This window comes from Nuphar pumila, chromosome 7 (assembly GCF_984573655.1).
Source record: "Nuphar pumila chromosome 7, dmNupPumi1.hap1.1, whole genome shotgun sequence".
NCBI lineage: Eukaryota > Viridiplantae > Streptophyta > Magnoliopsida > Nymphaeales > Nymphaeaceae > Nuphar > Nuphar pumila.
In genome coordinates this window covers 17,792,413-17,806,041 of record NC_143255.1, presented here as the reverse complement: position 1 = coordinate 17,806,041, position 13,629 = coordinate 17,792,413, and the positions used below count along the sequence as shown (strand labels likewise).

Below are 13,629 nucleotides of genomic sequence, written 5' to 3'. Positions count from 1 at the left end.
GTAAGAGAGGAAGAAGATGAAAAAGTAGAAGAAGAAGAAAACGTTAAGGTTGCACCTCAACAAGCCTCATTGAGAGTTGCATTGGAGCAGTGTTAGAGTTACATCTATGGGATTTTGAACTCGTACGTCCCTTCAACTTGTTATAAAGCAGAGCCCTTTAGGCCATATGTAATGGTGTCAACGGATTGGGTTTAGTCCAGATCCAGGTAGAACCAGACCTAAATCTGATTTGAGATGATAGTACCGGGTTCGGACCTGGGTCTAATCGGACCCATCATAAGAAAAACCATACTAGATCCTATAAGAATTAGATGAACCAGACCCAGACCATTCCTGGTAAAATAATATTTTTTATCATTTTTACAATGAAAAATTATGGATCTTAATCAAAACTCGGGTCTGGTATGAAATTTCACAAACCATACCTGGCTCCATATATCAATCTGACCCTTGGGGTCCGACCCGGATTCTAATTGGGCCTTCTTATTTGTCACCAAACCCTGACCCTATAGAGTTTTGTACGGGTTGTTCCGGGTCAAACCCGACCCATTGACACCCCTAGCCATATGGTCCTCAACTTTTAGCGACCCGTAGCCCGGACTTGCATCGAATTGGGTCGGGTCATGGGTCTAATTTTTTATCCGGATCGATAAGGCCCGAACCGAATAAGAGGGATAGCTCCGTCATTTAGGAGAACGCAGGGAGACTTTTGGTAATGGTGCCTTCTTCATAAACCCCTCTTGTGAGTCTTGCGTCGCAAGTCTTATAGGAGGGAAAAGGAGAGCTTCGCTGCTGCGGTAGGTTCCGCTTTCCCGTTTTTGCTCCTCCAAATCTGACCAATTTCCTCGATTTCTTCCGGGGAATCGTTTTCCTGATTCTCTCGTTTTTTTCCCGGTTTTTTGACGGTTTTGTGAGCAGATATTCGCTTTCTACTGCCTTAGGCGAACGGGAAGATGTTCCTCACTAGGTAAAAGGATCTCCTTGACGCAAATCCTGAGTTGGTTTCGTGAAGCAAATCAATGAACTTTTTTATTTTTAGAACACCCATTTTGATTCAATCGTTTCTGTTGTGTGATTCTTCTTTTCTTGAATGAAAAGGACCGAGTACGATAGAGGTGTGAACACATTCTCTCCGGAAGGGCGATTGTTTCAGGTTGAATATGCGATCGAGGCGATCAAGGTGAGTTTTTATTTTTTCTAATGGGTGTATGGTAAATTTTGATTATTTTTATAACCAACTTTTTTTTTCGATCTGGGTGGGGTTTAGTAGATCTTGGTGGGATTTCTTCATGTGTTTGTTTTGATTTTAGTTTGTAGATGGGAAATGGGTCCACTGGTGATTGATTGTTGAATTTTGGTTGATTTTTTTTTCTAATTCTTCTCTAAATTGGGTGTGTATCTTTGTTGTTTCACGAAAAGGGTTCGTTTGAAGTTAATTGCCAATTTTAAGTTATCGTATTCACATTGAGACTTGTATTGAACTCTAAAATTGTTGATTGATTGTTCAATGCCTCCTCCTGCATGAATTTGAGTGTATTTGCAACCGATTTATTGCTTTTAATGTCTTTTTTTTCTGGTGTAGTTGGGTTCAACTGCAATCGGAATAAAGACTAAGGAAGGAGTAGTGTTGGCCGTCGAGAAGAGAATTACTTCCCCGTTACTGGTTGGTCTTGCTTTCTCAATCTTAGGTTTTGTTATTATTCTTGAATCGTGGACTTTATTTTTTTGTGTCAATTTGCATGATATCTGGGACCAATGAAACTATGGAAAGAAAAGGGAAATATGTTTTCTTAGAAATAACTGCACTTTTGGTTCCTCATTTTGAAATGATTGTTCGCATCTGTCCAGTCTCCACTAAATGGTAAAGAATATGCAACGGTAGAGGTGATTCACTGATCAGAAACATGATTATTTAAACGATTGAACCACAATCTCATATAAGTGAGCAATATATGATTTTGGTTTACTAAAGGGTTAGCTGTCCCCATAGAGTCTCCATTGGGCAATCAATCTTTGGGTGCTTAGTGCCCTAGTTCAACTGTCTCTGGAACTGTTGCTGGTGGAATGCAGAATTGTAGCGTAGGGCTTCTATCTTACTGTCCTATTGGGACTAAGGGGGTTACATTTGCAAGCTATGATTCTCCACAGTTTCTGTCTTGTTACCATTGACAAGCTTTATGGGTATCAGTTCTTGACCATCCCCACTCTTTTGTGTAACTTGTGAGGGGAGAGTCCCATGCTTATCATATCCAAGAACAACATGGGCCGGCCTTTCCCATTGCCAAGTGAAATGCTACACTGTTGAAGTATGAAAGTCTCCCTGAATTTAAAGAGTGCAAGGGCTTAAAACTGCGTAACAGCGAAAAAACAAACAAACAGATTTTGTCTGGATCCATGGCATGAAGAAGGCACCATAAAATCCATGTTTGGAAGGTTGCTTCTGTTGACAAGTCCAAAGGACTGGATGGTTGCAAGTTGCTACAATTGGGATGGCTCTTGGGATATTACTTTTCAGTTTTCACAGATGCCTCACTTCCATGAGGTGGAGTACTGGCTCCTACTATGTCAGTCCTTTGTGGAGACACAACTGAATGAAACTGAAGGCTCAATAGAATGGCTCTGTGATAAAGATAAAACCTTTTCAATAAGATCATGCTATCTTTCATATTTGAAACCTTCCAATTCCACATTTCCGGAGAAAAACTTCATGGGTCCATCACCTGAACCTGGGGGCTGTAGGTTTTGCTTCACTGGCCTCTTTGGACATTATGTCATCGTGGCCCAATCTCAAAATGAGGGGGTTTGCACTGGCCTTAAGATGCTGCATGTGCAAAGCGGAGGGAAAAACATCTTGGCATTTCTTATGAGTGTGTCCTGCCTTCAAACTCCACTTAGTCTGCCCTGACTGGGGTTTTGTTAACTGGAGGATTTTTAATACTAACACTGTGGTCTAGTAAAAAAGGGAAGAAGTAAAAGATGATCTGGCATGGTAGCATATTTGGAGGAAAAGAAATGCCAGCCTATTCAATGACAGAGAGACAGATTTACACATCATCCACGGGAGAATCCAAACACAACTTTTCCTTTATTGCTAGAGCCAAATGGGCTCATTAATGTAGATTGGGACATTCAGTGAGCCAATCATGAGTCTCTCATTCCCTTTTTAGTAATTTATCTATGCTACTGCATCCTTGCATATGAAACACCAAGGTCATTTTGTATTGGTTTGGCTTCTTGTCAACGTTGTACTGTTTCTTGGTGTAGAGTAATGAATTTTCTTCTCTTAAAAGAAAATTGATAAAATGTGCTGATTAATGTTGATTGAGACATGCAGTGAGTCGATAAAAAATCTTTCATTCCTTTTTTATCATTTTATCCATGCTACTGCATCCTTGCACATGAAACACCAAAGTCATTTTGTACTGGTTTGGCTTCTTGTCAACGTTGTACTGTTTCTTGGTTTAGAGTAATGGATTTTCTTCTCTTAAAAAGAAAAGAAAAGAAAAATCACCAAGAAGTGTTAAGAAGAAATTCAAAACTGCATGTATCACACATAATCTACCTTGTCATGTTAGAACACAGAAAAGAGATTCTGCAAATGCCTGTATTGTCAAAAACACTTGCATGCCCATGCATAGGAGAGGTCCCTAAGGTAATGTGATTGACATCTACAGTGGTGGAGGGAAAATAAAAATATGAAAAATGAGAAATATAGTTGCCTAGGTGTATCAGGGTGCATTTACATGTGCCTTTCACTCCCACTGCTTTTCATTGGTTCAAAGGCTAAACCTCATTGGATTAGGAATCTGGCCTAGTGTGTAAGTTTGCTTTGAATTTCATTAAATGCAATCACAAGCCTAAAGCGGCTCCTTTTGAATTGTTGCTTGATGATAGTTATAAAACTTTTCAAGGCCCTTGGTTAGTAAGAGGCATGAAATTTGCCATTTTGCTGTGTTAAAAAAGAAAGACATGATGTCAAGGACGGGGATTTTCAGCTACCCTTTCATCTGACCTATCTGTTGGATTTGCTTCCTGTGATCTGAGTTTCCTACATTGATTATACTACTGATGTTTTTTTAAGTTAAGAGTTCTGTGCATCTCTTAGGTTTTAACAGTTTCATTAGTATCTTTTGGAATGGAATTCTGTTCTCATGTACATGTTCTTCCAAGGGTCTGGAGGATACCTTTTGCCATGAAAGAAAGCACAGATCGTCAACAAATACACCTCTTAGCTTATGTGTAAACTATACATAATAAAAATGATGTTGCTTATTCTGCTTGTGTTTTAGGAACCTAGCAGCGTGGAGAAAATCATGGAGATAGATGAACATATTGGATGTGCAATGAGTGGACTGATTGCAGATGCTCGCACACTAGTTGAACATGCACGGGTTGAAACTCAGGTGATTTTTTCTTCATTATGTGATGATAGGAATTGTAGAGTGCATCAAGCTTTTGTCTTTAAATGTTACAAGTTGCTTATTGAATATTTATGTATGTTACAGAACCATAGATTTTCATATGGTGAACAAATGACTGTGGAGTCCACTACGCAAGCACTTTGTGATCTAGCTCTTCGATTTGGTGAAGGTGATGAGGAGTCCATGGTAATATTTACAACCTTTTGTCATATCTATCAAAGAATCAACCAACCTAGTTGCTTATTGATTTTTGTTGAGTTCTTTATGACCAGATTTCATATGTGGACTTCTATTTATTTTATATTATTTTACTTGCTTGGGTTCTAAAGTGAAATTTGCTTGTATTTTGGTTATGTAATTGACCTTCAATCATAGTCACCAATATCACCAATATTTTGAAAATATCACTATATTATCGCCATTTTCAGCTAGGCCCATAATATCAGCAAAATATCACCAAAATAAAAATACCATGGTATTATCATGATATTTTTAAAAAAATCTTATTTTTATATAATGGTAAGTTCAAATTTTCTTTTTTTTGGTTTCTTTTGTATTTTAAAAACTTTTAAAACTTGTTTCTTTATATTTTTGCAAGAAAAATAATAGCAAACCTACTACTTTCCTATCTTATTATTATATTTTTTTGATTTTTAAAGCTTCCAAGATTTTCCTGAGAAAAATCACATTTTGAAAATATCTCTGAGAAAAACCCTCGTTCAGAAATTACCTTCAATCCATTAGTTGAAATGCCAAACAGGAATAAATACAGGGAGCTTGTAGTTGTTAACAAGTGCTTTGTAGTGAAAATTTAGTTGTAGTATTAGTAGCAGCAATAACAGTTATTAATTATATTCTTATGTAATTGAATTCTTTTTGAAGGAGATATTTTTTCCTCCTAAATGTGTAGCTCTAACAGGACCAATTATTGTTATCTTATGTGCAGTCTCGTCCGTTTGGGGTATCTCTCTTGATTGCTGGTCATGATGAGAATGGACCCAGCCTGTAAGGAACTCATCCCTATTCTCTGACTATGGTCATTATTTTCTGCTTCATTTTTCAAGTGTAAGGTCTATTGGCATCAGAACTGATTTTAATTTTGATGCCTAAATCATCCTAACCTTCTACGTGTCCTTTGAAAAAATTAGTGTTTATTGCTTTAACTTCAAGATGGATGATTTTTTTTTTGTTTATTGAAAAATATCGAAAAAATGGAAAGTTAAAACCCCATAAATTCGATCTGCCACTCGAACATCTAGTCTATTTGCAGTAACCACTTGCTATGTGTCTTCGAAATTTTATCATACATAGAATCACAAATGAGTTGGTATTATCCATGCTATGTCATATGGGTACGGGTGTGGGTACGACAAGGTAATTCCAAAAGATGTGGATACGGGACACTATTATATATATTAAATACATATATTACAAGACATTTCACATAAATACAAAATTCAAAGAATCAAATTCCAACAACAATAAATTAATTTAACATTTAACAACCAACTAAACTAGTAACAACTAACAAGGTTAGTTTATTCAAAATTCAATAACAAGAAATGAGAAGCAACAAGCTACAACTAACAAATTAGTAATTTAAGAAATAAGTTATAACAAACTAATTAACAATTTCATATACGTATTGACCATACTAAATTCAGATAATACTTAACAATTGACAAGTTAGCAAACAAAAATATAAAAAACATTAAATTCAGATAATACCTAACAATTAACAAGTTAGCAAAAAACATTCATATAATATAGTATCAACTATCAAGTTAACATGCTTACCAAAAAGACAAAAAAGTTCAAATTCCGAAAAAGCCATAACAAAAAAGTCATAGTTCAACGGTTATTTCATCACCCATATCAATGGACGATGGAAGAACAAGATCATCTAATTCCAAGTTCAAAGTTTCAAAGTCATGGTCCCATTCTAAATCAAAATCTTCAGCATTAACATCTCAAAACCTGGTGTTGCCTTACCTGCAAAGAAATTAAATCATTATGTATTAGATATGCGACAAAACTACAAAAAAAGTAAATACAAAACTCAAAATTATAAATTAAAAGTACTCAAAATTAATAATTTAGATACCTATATTCTTCTTTGCATCGTGAACGCAATCAGAGGTTAGAATGCACGAATACCAAGTGTTCTGCATGCTTGCTAGTAAGCGTGTTTATTTTGATGTTATGACTTTGTGCATACATGCTCTAATTTCTTTCATAACAAAATGTAGTAGGCTGCGCTAATAGCTTGAAAGCAAAATGATGAAGCAAAGTGTCGTTATATCCATATGTGACCCACCACTTTAGAGGATAACCATTATCCTTATCTATCAACTCTTTCAAACTATAAAATCGTCTCATAGAAAACTTTGAAAACTCACTATACACTTTATCATTTTGTTCTGGGTCCCGAAAAGTCCTATTAAAACAAAGAACCCTATTTCGAGCTAGCTTTGAATCCTTACGTGGTGACATTTGACCAACACCTTCACTTGTCACTTTTTCCCACAGTACTACGGATTCAATGAATGTGCCACTACAAAAAGGTGTTGCTCTTGTCCCATCATGTTATCAATATATTGTACACATGATCATAAAAGGCCGATCACCATTAGTGACCATTTGAAATAGTTCATTCTTCACATAATTTTTTTAACCATAAAAATGGTAGATGCAAAACGAGTCTCGGCAACTTTCAACAATTTCATATCAGAATGTTTATTATGTTTATTATAAATAGTAAGTGTCCTCTGTTAGTTTACAACAAAATGTTTGTTGTTCTTATTGTCATTCTCTAACTCATCAATCCATTAACACAACTTGTAAGCAATAGGATCTTGTTCCTTGTTTGGTGAATTGCATAAACTCTTAAAAGCCAAATTTAAACTATGTGCCACACAAAGAGTCCAAAATATATGAGGATACTCAATCTCCACAGCTATACCAACTGCTCTACATACTGGTGCATCTATGTCACATAGACTCTTCTAATAGGGCACCACACCTGCGTCGCACCTGCACCCATGCGGGTGCAACACTTGGACAGAACTTCCTTTGTGTTAGGTGAAATCCATCACACTGAGGTCTATTTCTATCCAAAAGTAGATTCAGTTAACCCTAATCAAGTCCATATATATATATATATATATATAATTTTTAAGTTCAGGAAGCTTTATGAAATTTTTAGAAAGTTCAGAGATGTCTCGAGTATTTTCCAGTGAGCAGTCCTATTTCTGGAAATTACCAGAAACAAAGGCCTCTGTTCTGTAAAAACATATGGCACAAATATAAATAACAGGAAACTCAGGGGCAAAAAGGTTATTTAATGTAGAGAGGATACAACTGGTAATATCTGTAAAGTATAGGGACAAGAGGGTGATAACACAATAAAAAGATATAACCATAATTAATAGAAAAGGAAAGGGCATAAAAGTAAAATCAAATTCAAAATCATATAAAATGGAAAATCGACCCTTCTCAAACCCTAATCCCTTATTTTCCCTCATTTCCCCCCTTTTTTTATTCTCCCTAGAGCTTCCTCTCTCCGGTACACTCTGACAACAATTGCCGCCGAGCACAACCATCCTTTGGAGGACGGTGGCGACAAACAACAGGGAAGAAGCTAATTACACACAGTGGGGCCGTCCGGTACAGTGCATGCAACAGGGGCTGTCCAGTGAGCGCGCACGTGGCAAGGGCTAGTCGGCGTGAAGGAAGCTCCCTCGACAGGAGCTGCTAGACATGACGGTCTGACTGTGGCACACAGTCGGGGATCCCAGACCCACAGTGAACCGTGCAACCATATTTTCCTCTAACGATCCTCAAAATCTTTTTTTTCTTTTGGCTAGGGGTTTTTCGTTTGAAGCCCTTCGTCTACAACTACTTGGCCTACAACACTCTGCCGCCGAGTTCAGTGTCGGCTTCAGGAGGACATGTCGAGAGGATTAGGGCAAAAAAAAGTAGCCCTAATCCTCCTCTCCTCAGCCCATTTCATCGGGAGTTTTTTTTTAAGTCCAAAAAATGGACATAAATGACCTTGGGTGCGTTGACCGCACCCACCGTCGGGTTGATCACACCGGTCTCGCCGGCAAGCTCGGTCCGGCCATCACCTCTCACCTCCCGTCTCTCTCATTCTCTCCCCGGCTAGCCCCTGCCCCTCCCCCTCCCCCCTCTGTCACCTTCTTCCTCCCTGACCCCGACGACTCCCAGGTAGCCCCCCGTCCGCGCTCCCTCTCCTTCATCCTCTTCTTCTGTTTGTCGGGACCGACGCAGGCAACCCCCACGCCGGCCACCTTGCATTTCCCCTGAGCTTTTGCCGGCGACCCTCGCCGTCTCCCTCAGGTGATCCCTTTCTCCCCCTGCGTTGTCTTCTTCTTCTTCATCTTCTTTTTCGCCCTCTGTGCGTTGCAGGGGGGAGGGTGCCTCCCCTCCCCCCCCCCCCTCTCTCTTGTTGGGTCAGCAGGGGAGGGGTCGAGCCCCCTCCATGCTCCCTCTGATTTCAGGGTAGGGGCAGAGCCCCCTCCCTATTCCCTCTGATTTCAAGGGAGGGGCCGAGCCCCCTCCCTGTTCCCTATGATTTCAGGGGAGGGGCTCTGCTTCTTTGTTTTTGCAGGGGAGGGGTCGCGCCCCTCCCTGCCTCTGTTTGTTTCGGCAGGGGCTTTTCCCCTGCCGCTTGGGTCTCCCGGCAAGCCGGGCGAAGCCCTGCCTCCCCTTGGTCAGGCAGGGGCTTTGCCCCTACCGATTTCCCTTCCGGCAGGGGCTCCGCTCGTCTTCCAGCAGGATGGCAGGGGCCGAGCCCCTGCCGCCTTCAGTTCCTCAGACAGCAGGGGCATAGCCCTGCCACCTCTGTCCCTTTTCGGCAGGCCGGCAGGGGCTGGCTCCTGCCACCTGGATTCTTTGTGGGTCGGCCCCTGTTGCTTTCTTCTTTTTCAAAGGGTGCTTCTGTATATCAGTCCACCCATGAGACACTATGAAAACACCAATTTCAGCCCAAGAAAACTTTTTATACTCCAATAATTTATCAATATTTGCTCTCTCGTCTTCCAAAATGACTGTCCTTATCTTTTCAGAACTAGGAGGCTCGCACCCACTCAAGTTAGAATTTGCTAATGATATAACTAGATCCTTCCAATAAGGATTTTTAGCTACGTTCAATGGTATGAAACTTGAGAAAAGAATCTGCCGATTTTTCTATCCATTTTTTTCGTTCCATACCCACTCAAGTTAGAATTTGCTAATGATGTAACTAGATCCTACCAATAAGGATTTTTAGCTACGTTGAATGGTATGGAACTTGAAAAAAAGAATCTGCTGATTTTTCTATCCATTTCTTTCTTTCCGTATGTATTAAACGAGCCTTCAATTGTTTTTTGGCTTACTTCCAGCTTCCTTTTCTTCTTCATACTAATATCAGTGGTCTCACCACTCTTATGGCTAGATAGTGGTTGGTATGCTAATACAACTTGATGCCACCATAGACTTTCTTGTACCTGTATGTTCTTGTTTCTTCTTCAACTGTTTAAGCGCAGCTTCATCAATCTAAGAGCACAACCTAATACCTTGTTTTTTAATCTTCAATGGATGTGCTTTTACTCTTGTGTATGATCCACTAAACTTCACATCACAAAAACTACACTTAAACAACACATTTCCCCCTCCTCCAGCACATTTTCCCAACTTTCTTACACAGGCCCACAGTGCCACAGTGGCTGATCATCAGGTACCACACTAGAAGCACAAGTTGAGCTTGTTGTCGCACTGCCACTATCACTTGTAACTTCCTTTCCTTTATCAGCCATGCTATCGCACAATCAAACAATTCAAACCAAAAAGACAACATACATGACAAGATCAAGAACTAACAATTAAAAGAAATTGAATACAAAGCATACACTTATATTTTAAACTGAATATAATCTAAATATATATCTAAAATATATACTGAATATAAAATAAATATATCTAAATTATAAACTGAATATAAACTAAATACAATCTAAATCTTTACTGAATATAAAATGAATATATCTAAATTATAAATTGAATATAATCTAAATATAGAATGATGTGTAGCAGCACAATCCATAGGTGTGCAATTGAAAACGGGATGTTGCTGAGTGTCCATCGCACGTGTGATGGACACTTAGCATTTTTCCCTGCAAAAAATGCTGAAAATGGACAAAACCATGCAAAACCCTTTAGCGGCAGTTCTGGAGCGCCGCTAAAAGCATTTGAAAAAATGCCAGGCGCGTCCCCATGTGGTGTTAGCTGAGCTTCAAATGCGCCGCTAATTCCAAAACTTGCAAAAACAGCATTTTTTGTGATTTTTTCTGCCGTTTTTTCTTGTTGCCTGTCCATGACGCCCGCGACCAGCGTGATTCTTGGGTGCACAGCTATGAATTTTTCTCTAAATATATATCTAAAATATATACTAAATATAAACTGCATATATCTAAACTATAAACTTAATATATCTAAATTATAAACTTAATATAAACTGAATATAATCTAAAATATATATCTAAAATTTAAACTGAATATAACCCTAGAACAAAAACCTCAAACCCTCATTCTAACCCTAGAACAAAAACCCCAAATCCTCATTCTAACTTTAGAATAAAAAAACAAAAACACCCAAAAAATATGGAGTTTCCCACAAAGATAGGTAAATCTGATGATTTTCGGGGAAAAATGAGAGGGGAATGAAAATCAAGGGGTTTCCTCATTTTTTCATGAAAACACCCTAAAACGAAAAAAAAGAGAAAAGATGTTGGAATCCTACCTCTTCACCGCCCGCCGAAGGTGGGCTTGCAGTCGCTGATTGTGGAAGAAAGGAAGATGAGGGGTAAACGAGAGGGAAGAAGAGGGAAAACGAGAGAGGGGGGGGGTGTTATTTTGGAGAGAGAGAGACCAAAATGGCCCCGCCCGGTCAGTGTTGGACTCGACCCGGATCGGTGCTGGACCTGACCCATGGCGGTAAACACCCCCCCCCCCCCCGTGTCCTGCCATGTCAACACTGGTACGCCGAGTGCTTTGGCGTATCTATGTGACAGTTTCTATGTAACTTACTAAGCATTGGCATTTATGAAATAAATGAAGTGATTCTTCTCTATGTGAAGTCTTATGACTCTCTCTCTAACTTGGAAGTGGTTGTGATGTGCAGATACTACACAGATCCATCTGGCACATTCTGGCAGTGCAATGCCAAAGCCATTGGATCTGGTTCTGAGGGAGCTGATAGTTCCTTGCAAGAACAATACAATAAGGTGCTGTTTATTTTCATGTCCATTAATTCCGAATGAGAAAATTACAACCGTTCTTTGATACACCTGATGTAGCATTGAGGTCGTGTCATGATCCCGTTTCTTATTGGATAATTATTTCATGACCAAACTGTTGGATTGAGAATAAGCCCTTCCAACTCTGCTGCCACATTTGAAGGCTTGTCGGCTAGGCTTGAACTTTAGGTTGTACTGTTGGTCACTCTATCACCGTTCTTAGTACACAGTCGTGAAAATGAAATAGCTGACAAGATGTTAACAACCTGCACCAGTAACACCGTTTTCATTTTATTGGTGTTAGCAGGATATTTCTCTTCTAGAAGCAGAGAAAATTGCTCTGTCCATCTTGAAGCAAGTAATGGAGGAAAAGGTAATTGCTGCATATATAATCATGTCATAGAGTCGATATTTTGAGACTTCTCTGTGACCAAATTTGTTGAGTTTGCCATTGCGTAGTCTCTTGTTTCATACTATGTGACATGATTTATGCAATTTCCAAGTTAATATGGTTTGCATTTTAATGTAGGTAACACCTAACAACGTTGATATTGCTAAAGTTGCTCCAACATACCACCTCTATTCTCCTTCCGAGGTTGAGGCTGTCATTAGCCGCTTGTAGAAGAATTGGCTTAATGCAAAATTTACCTCTGTGCTCATCTAATCTACATTGGATTATTCCTGTATTCTCTTGACCATATTTCTTCTTATTATTGTCGAATGATGGTTTTTTGCTATGAACATCTCCATGAAAAGAATTTTTTATCTTTCTTGGTATGTATATCTGTTAGGTATGTTTGATTTCCAGCTTGGTTATGTTAAATGCGTGTGGCGTTATTAAGATCGATCCACCTGTTATGTTGGTCATGTAAGAAACATCTTAAATCTTACATTTAAGAAAAAAAAGCGTTTACATTGGATAACATTGTGGTAAAATATAATATTTTGAAAAATATCAAGATTTTATGTCTGATTATATTTTGATAAAACCGTGATATTTTCAAAATTGCTGGCATTTGTGACTGCTATCCAAAATATGGTGACAGCTTTTGAACTTGGGTTTAGTTAACCTCTTTGAGCTCAAAGAAAAGCATATCGAAAATATGCTACGATTCTAAGTGTTGGTATGTTCGATGTGCTTTTTTTTTGCCTTGAAGCACGGTATCTTTCCATGTACGGAGGATCTGAGCTGAAGGCCATGCATATTAGTATTACAGTTACTTAAGAATGGTGATAAGGTGACGTCAATATCAAGCCGACTTTCCACACTATCATTTATACAATGTTGAGATTAGCATAAAATTTATAAACAGGATCTCGTGGGCATGGATGTCGATGGATCATATTTTATCATATCCAGCTGAATTCATTTGGTTTAGTTGCATTTGGTAAGCCAAATATCCGAGTATAAATCTGATATGGATATGGTTTTGAATTTTTGTTACTGATATGAAAAGACAGTATGAGCTTTTCACCATCCGAATTTGAATGTTTTTCCAACATCCAATAATTCAATATGGTATTTGCCACATCCGATTTGAATCCAAACCGTTTACATATACCTACTCATGGATACGAAACCCTCTAGTAAAAATCTGCAATATTTTCAAATTTTTGATGTTTTTTTGCACATCTAACCCTCCAAATGTGATCTAATTGTTTGGGTAAGTAGAAATCAGTGTTTGGATTATGTTATTCCAACGTGTATGTAAGATTTGCAGAAAAAACAATATCAATGTACCAAAATTTCAACCCACTTAAAATCATGTTTTTACGTCAACAGAATACAATCTAAAAGTCTTGACCAAGCTTAACGCATCCATGAGGTTAGATTTGATCAAAACAACCTGTCACTATGAGTTAATAAATAGGAGGTTCCTCACCCACCAAGGTAGCAAATCCTCTCTTTATAA

At 38.6% G+C, this 13,629-nt stretch overlaps 1 protein-coding gene across 1 annotated transcript; it reads left to right on the top strand.

Annotated features, from left to right (window-relative positions):
• Positions 1 to 753: 753 nt before the first annotated feature.
• Positions 754 to 12,559, top strand: LOC149831344 (proteasome subunit alpha type-5-like). The gene is made up of 10 exons (XM_090013833.1): positions 754 to 797; positions 919 to 967; positions 1,099 to 1,180; positions 1,583 to 1,663; positions 4,290 to 4,403; positions 4,506 to 4,607; positions 5,368 to 5,426; positions 11,602 to 11,704; positions 12,024 to 12,089; positions 12,246 to 12,559. The coding sequence occupies exons 2-10, from the start codon at positions 954 to 956 to the stop codon at positions 12,336 to 12,338; spliced, it is 714 nt and encodes a 237-aa protein (XP_089869959.1). The 5' UTR covers positions 754 to 797; positions 919 to 953; the 3' UTR covers positions 12,339 to 12,559.
• Positions 12,560 to 13,629: the final 1,070 nt, after the last annotated feature.

Excerpts from the sequence above, each read along its gene's own strand:
- LOC149831344 (XM_090013833.1), top strand. Across the intron at positions 1,181-1,582 it reads ATGCGATCGAGGCGATCAAG|TTGGGTTCAACTGCAATCGG; the intron begins GTGAGTTTTTAT and ends TTTCTGGTGTAG. Across the intron at positions 5,427-11,601 it reads GATGAGAATGGACCCAGCCT|ATACTACACAGATCCATCTG; the intron begins GTAAGGAACTCA and ends TGTGATGTGCAG.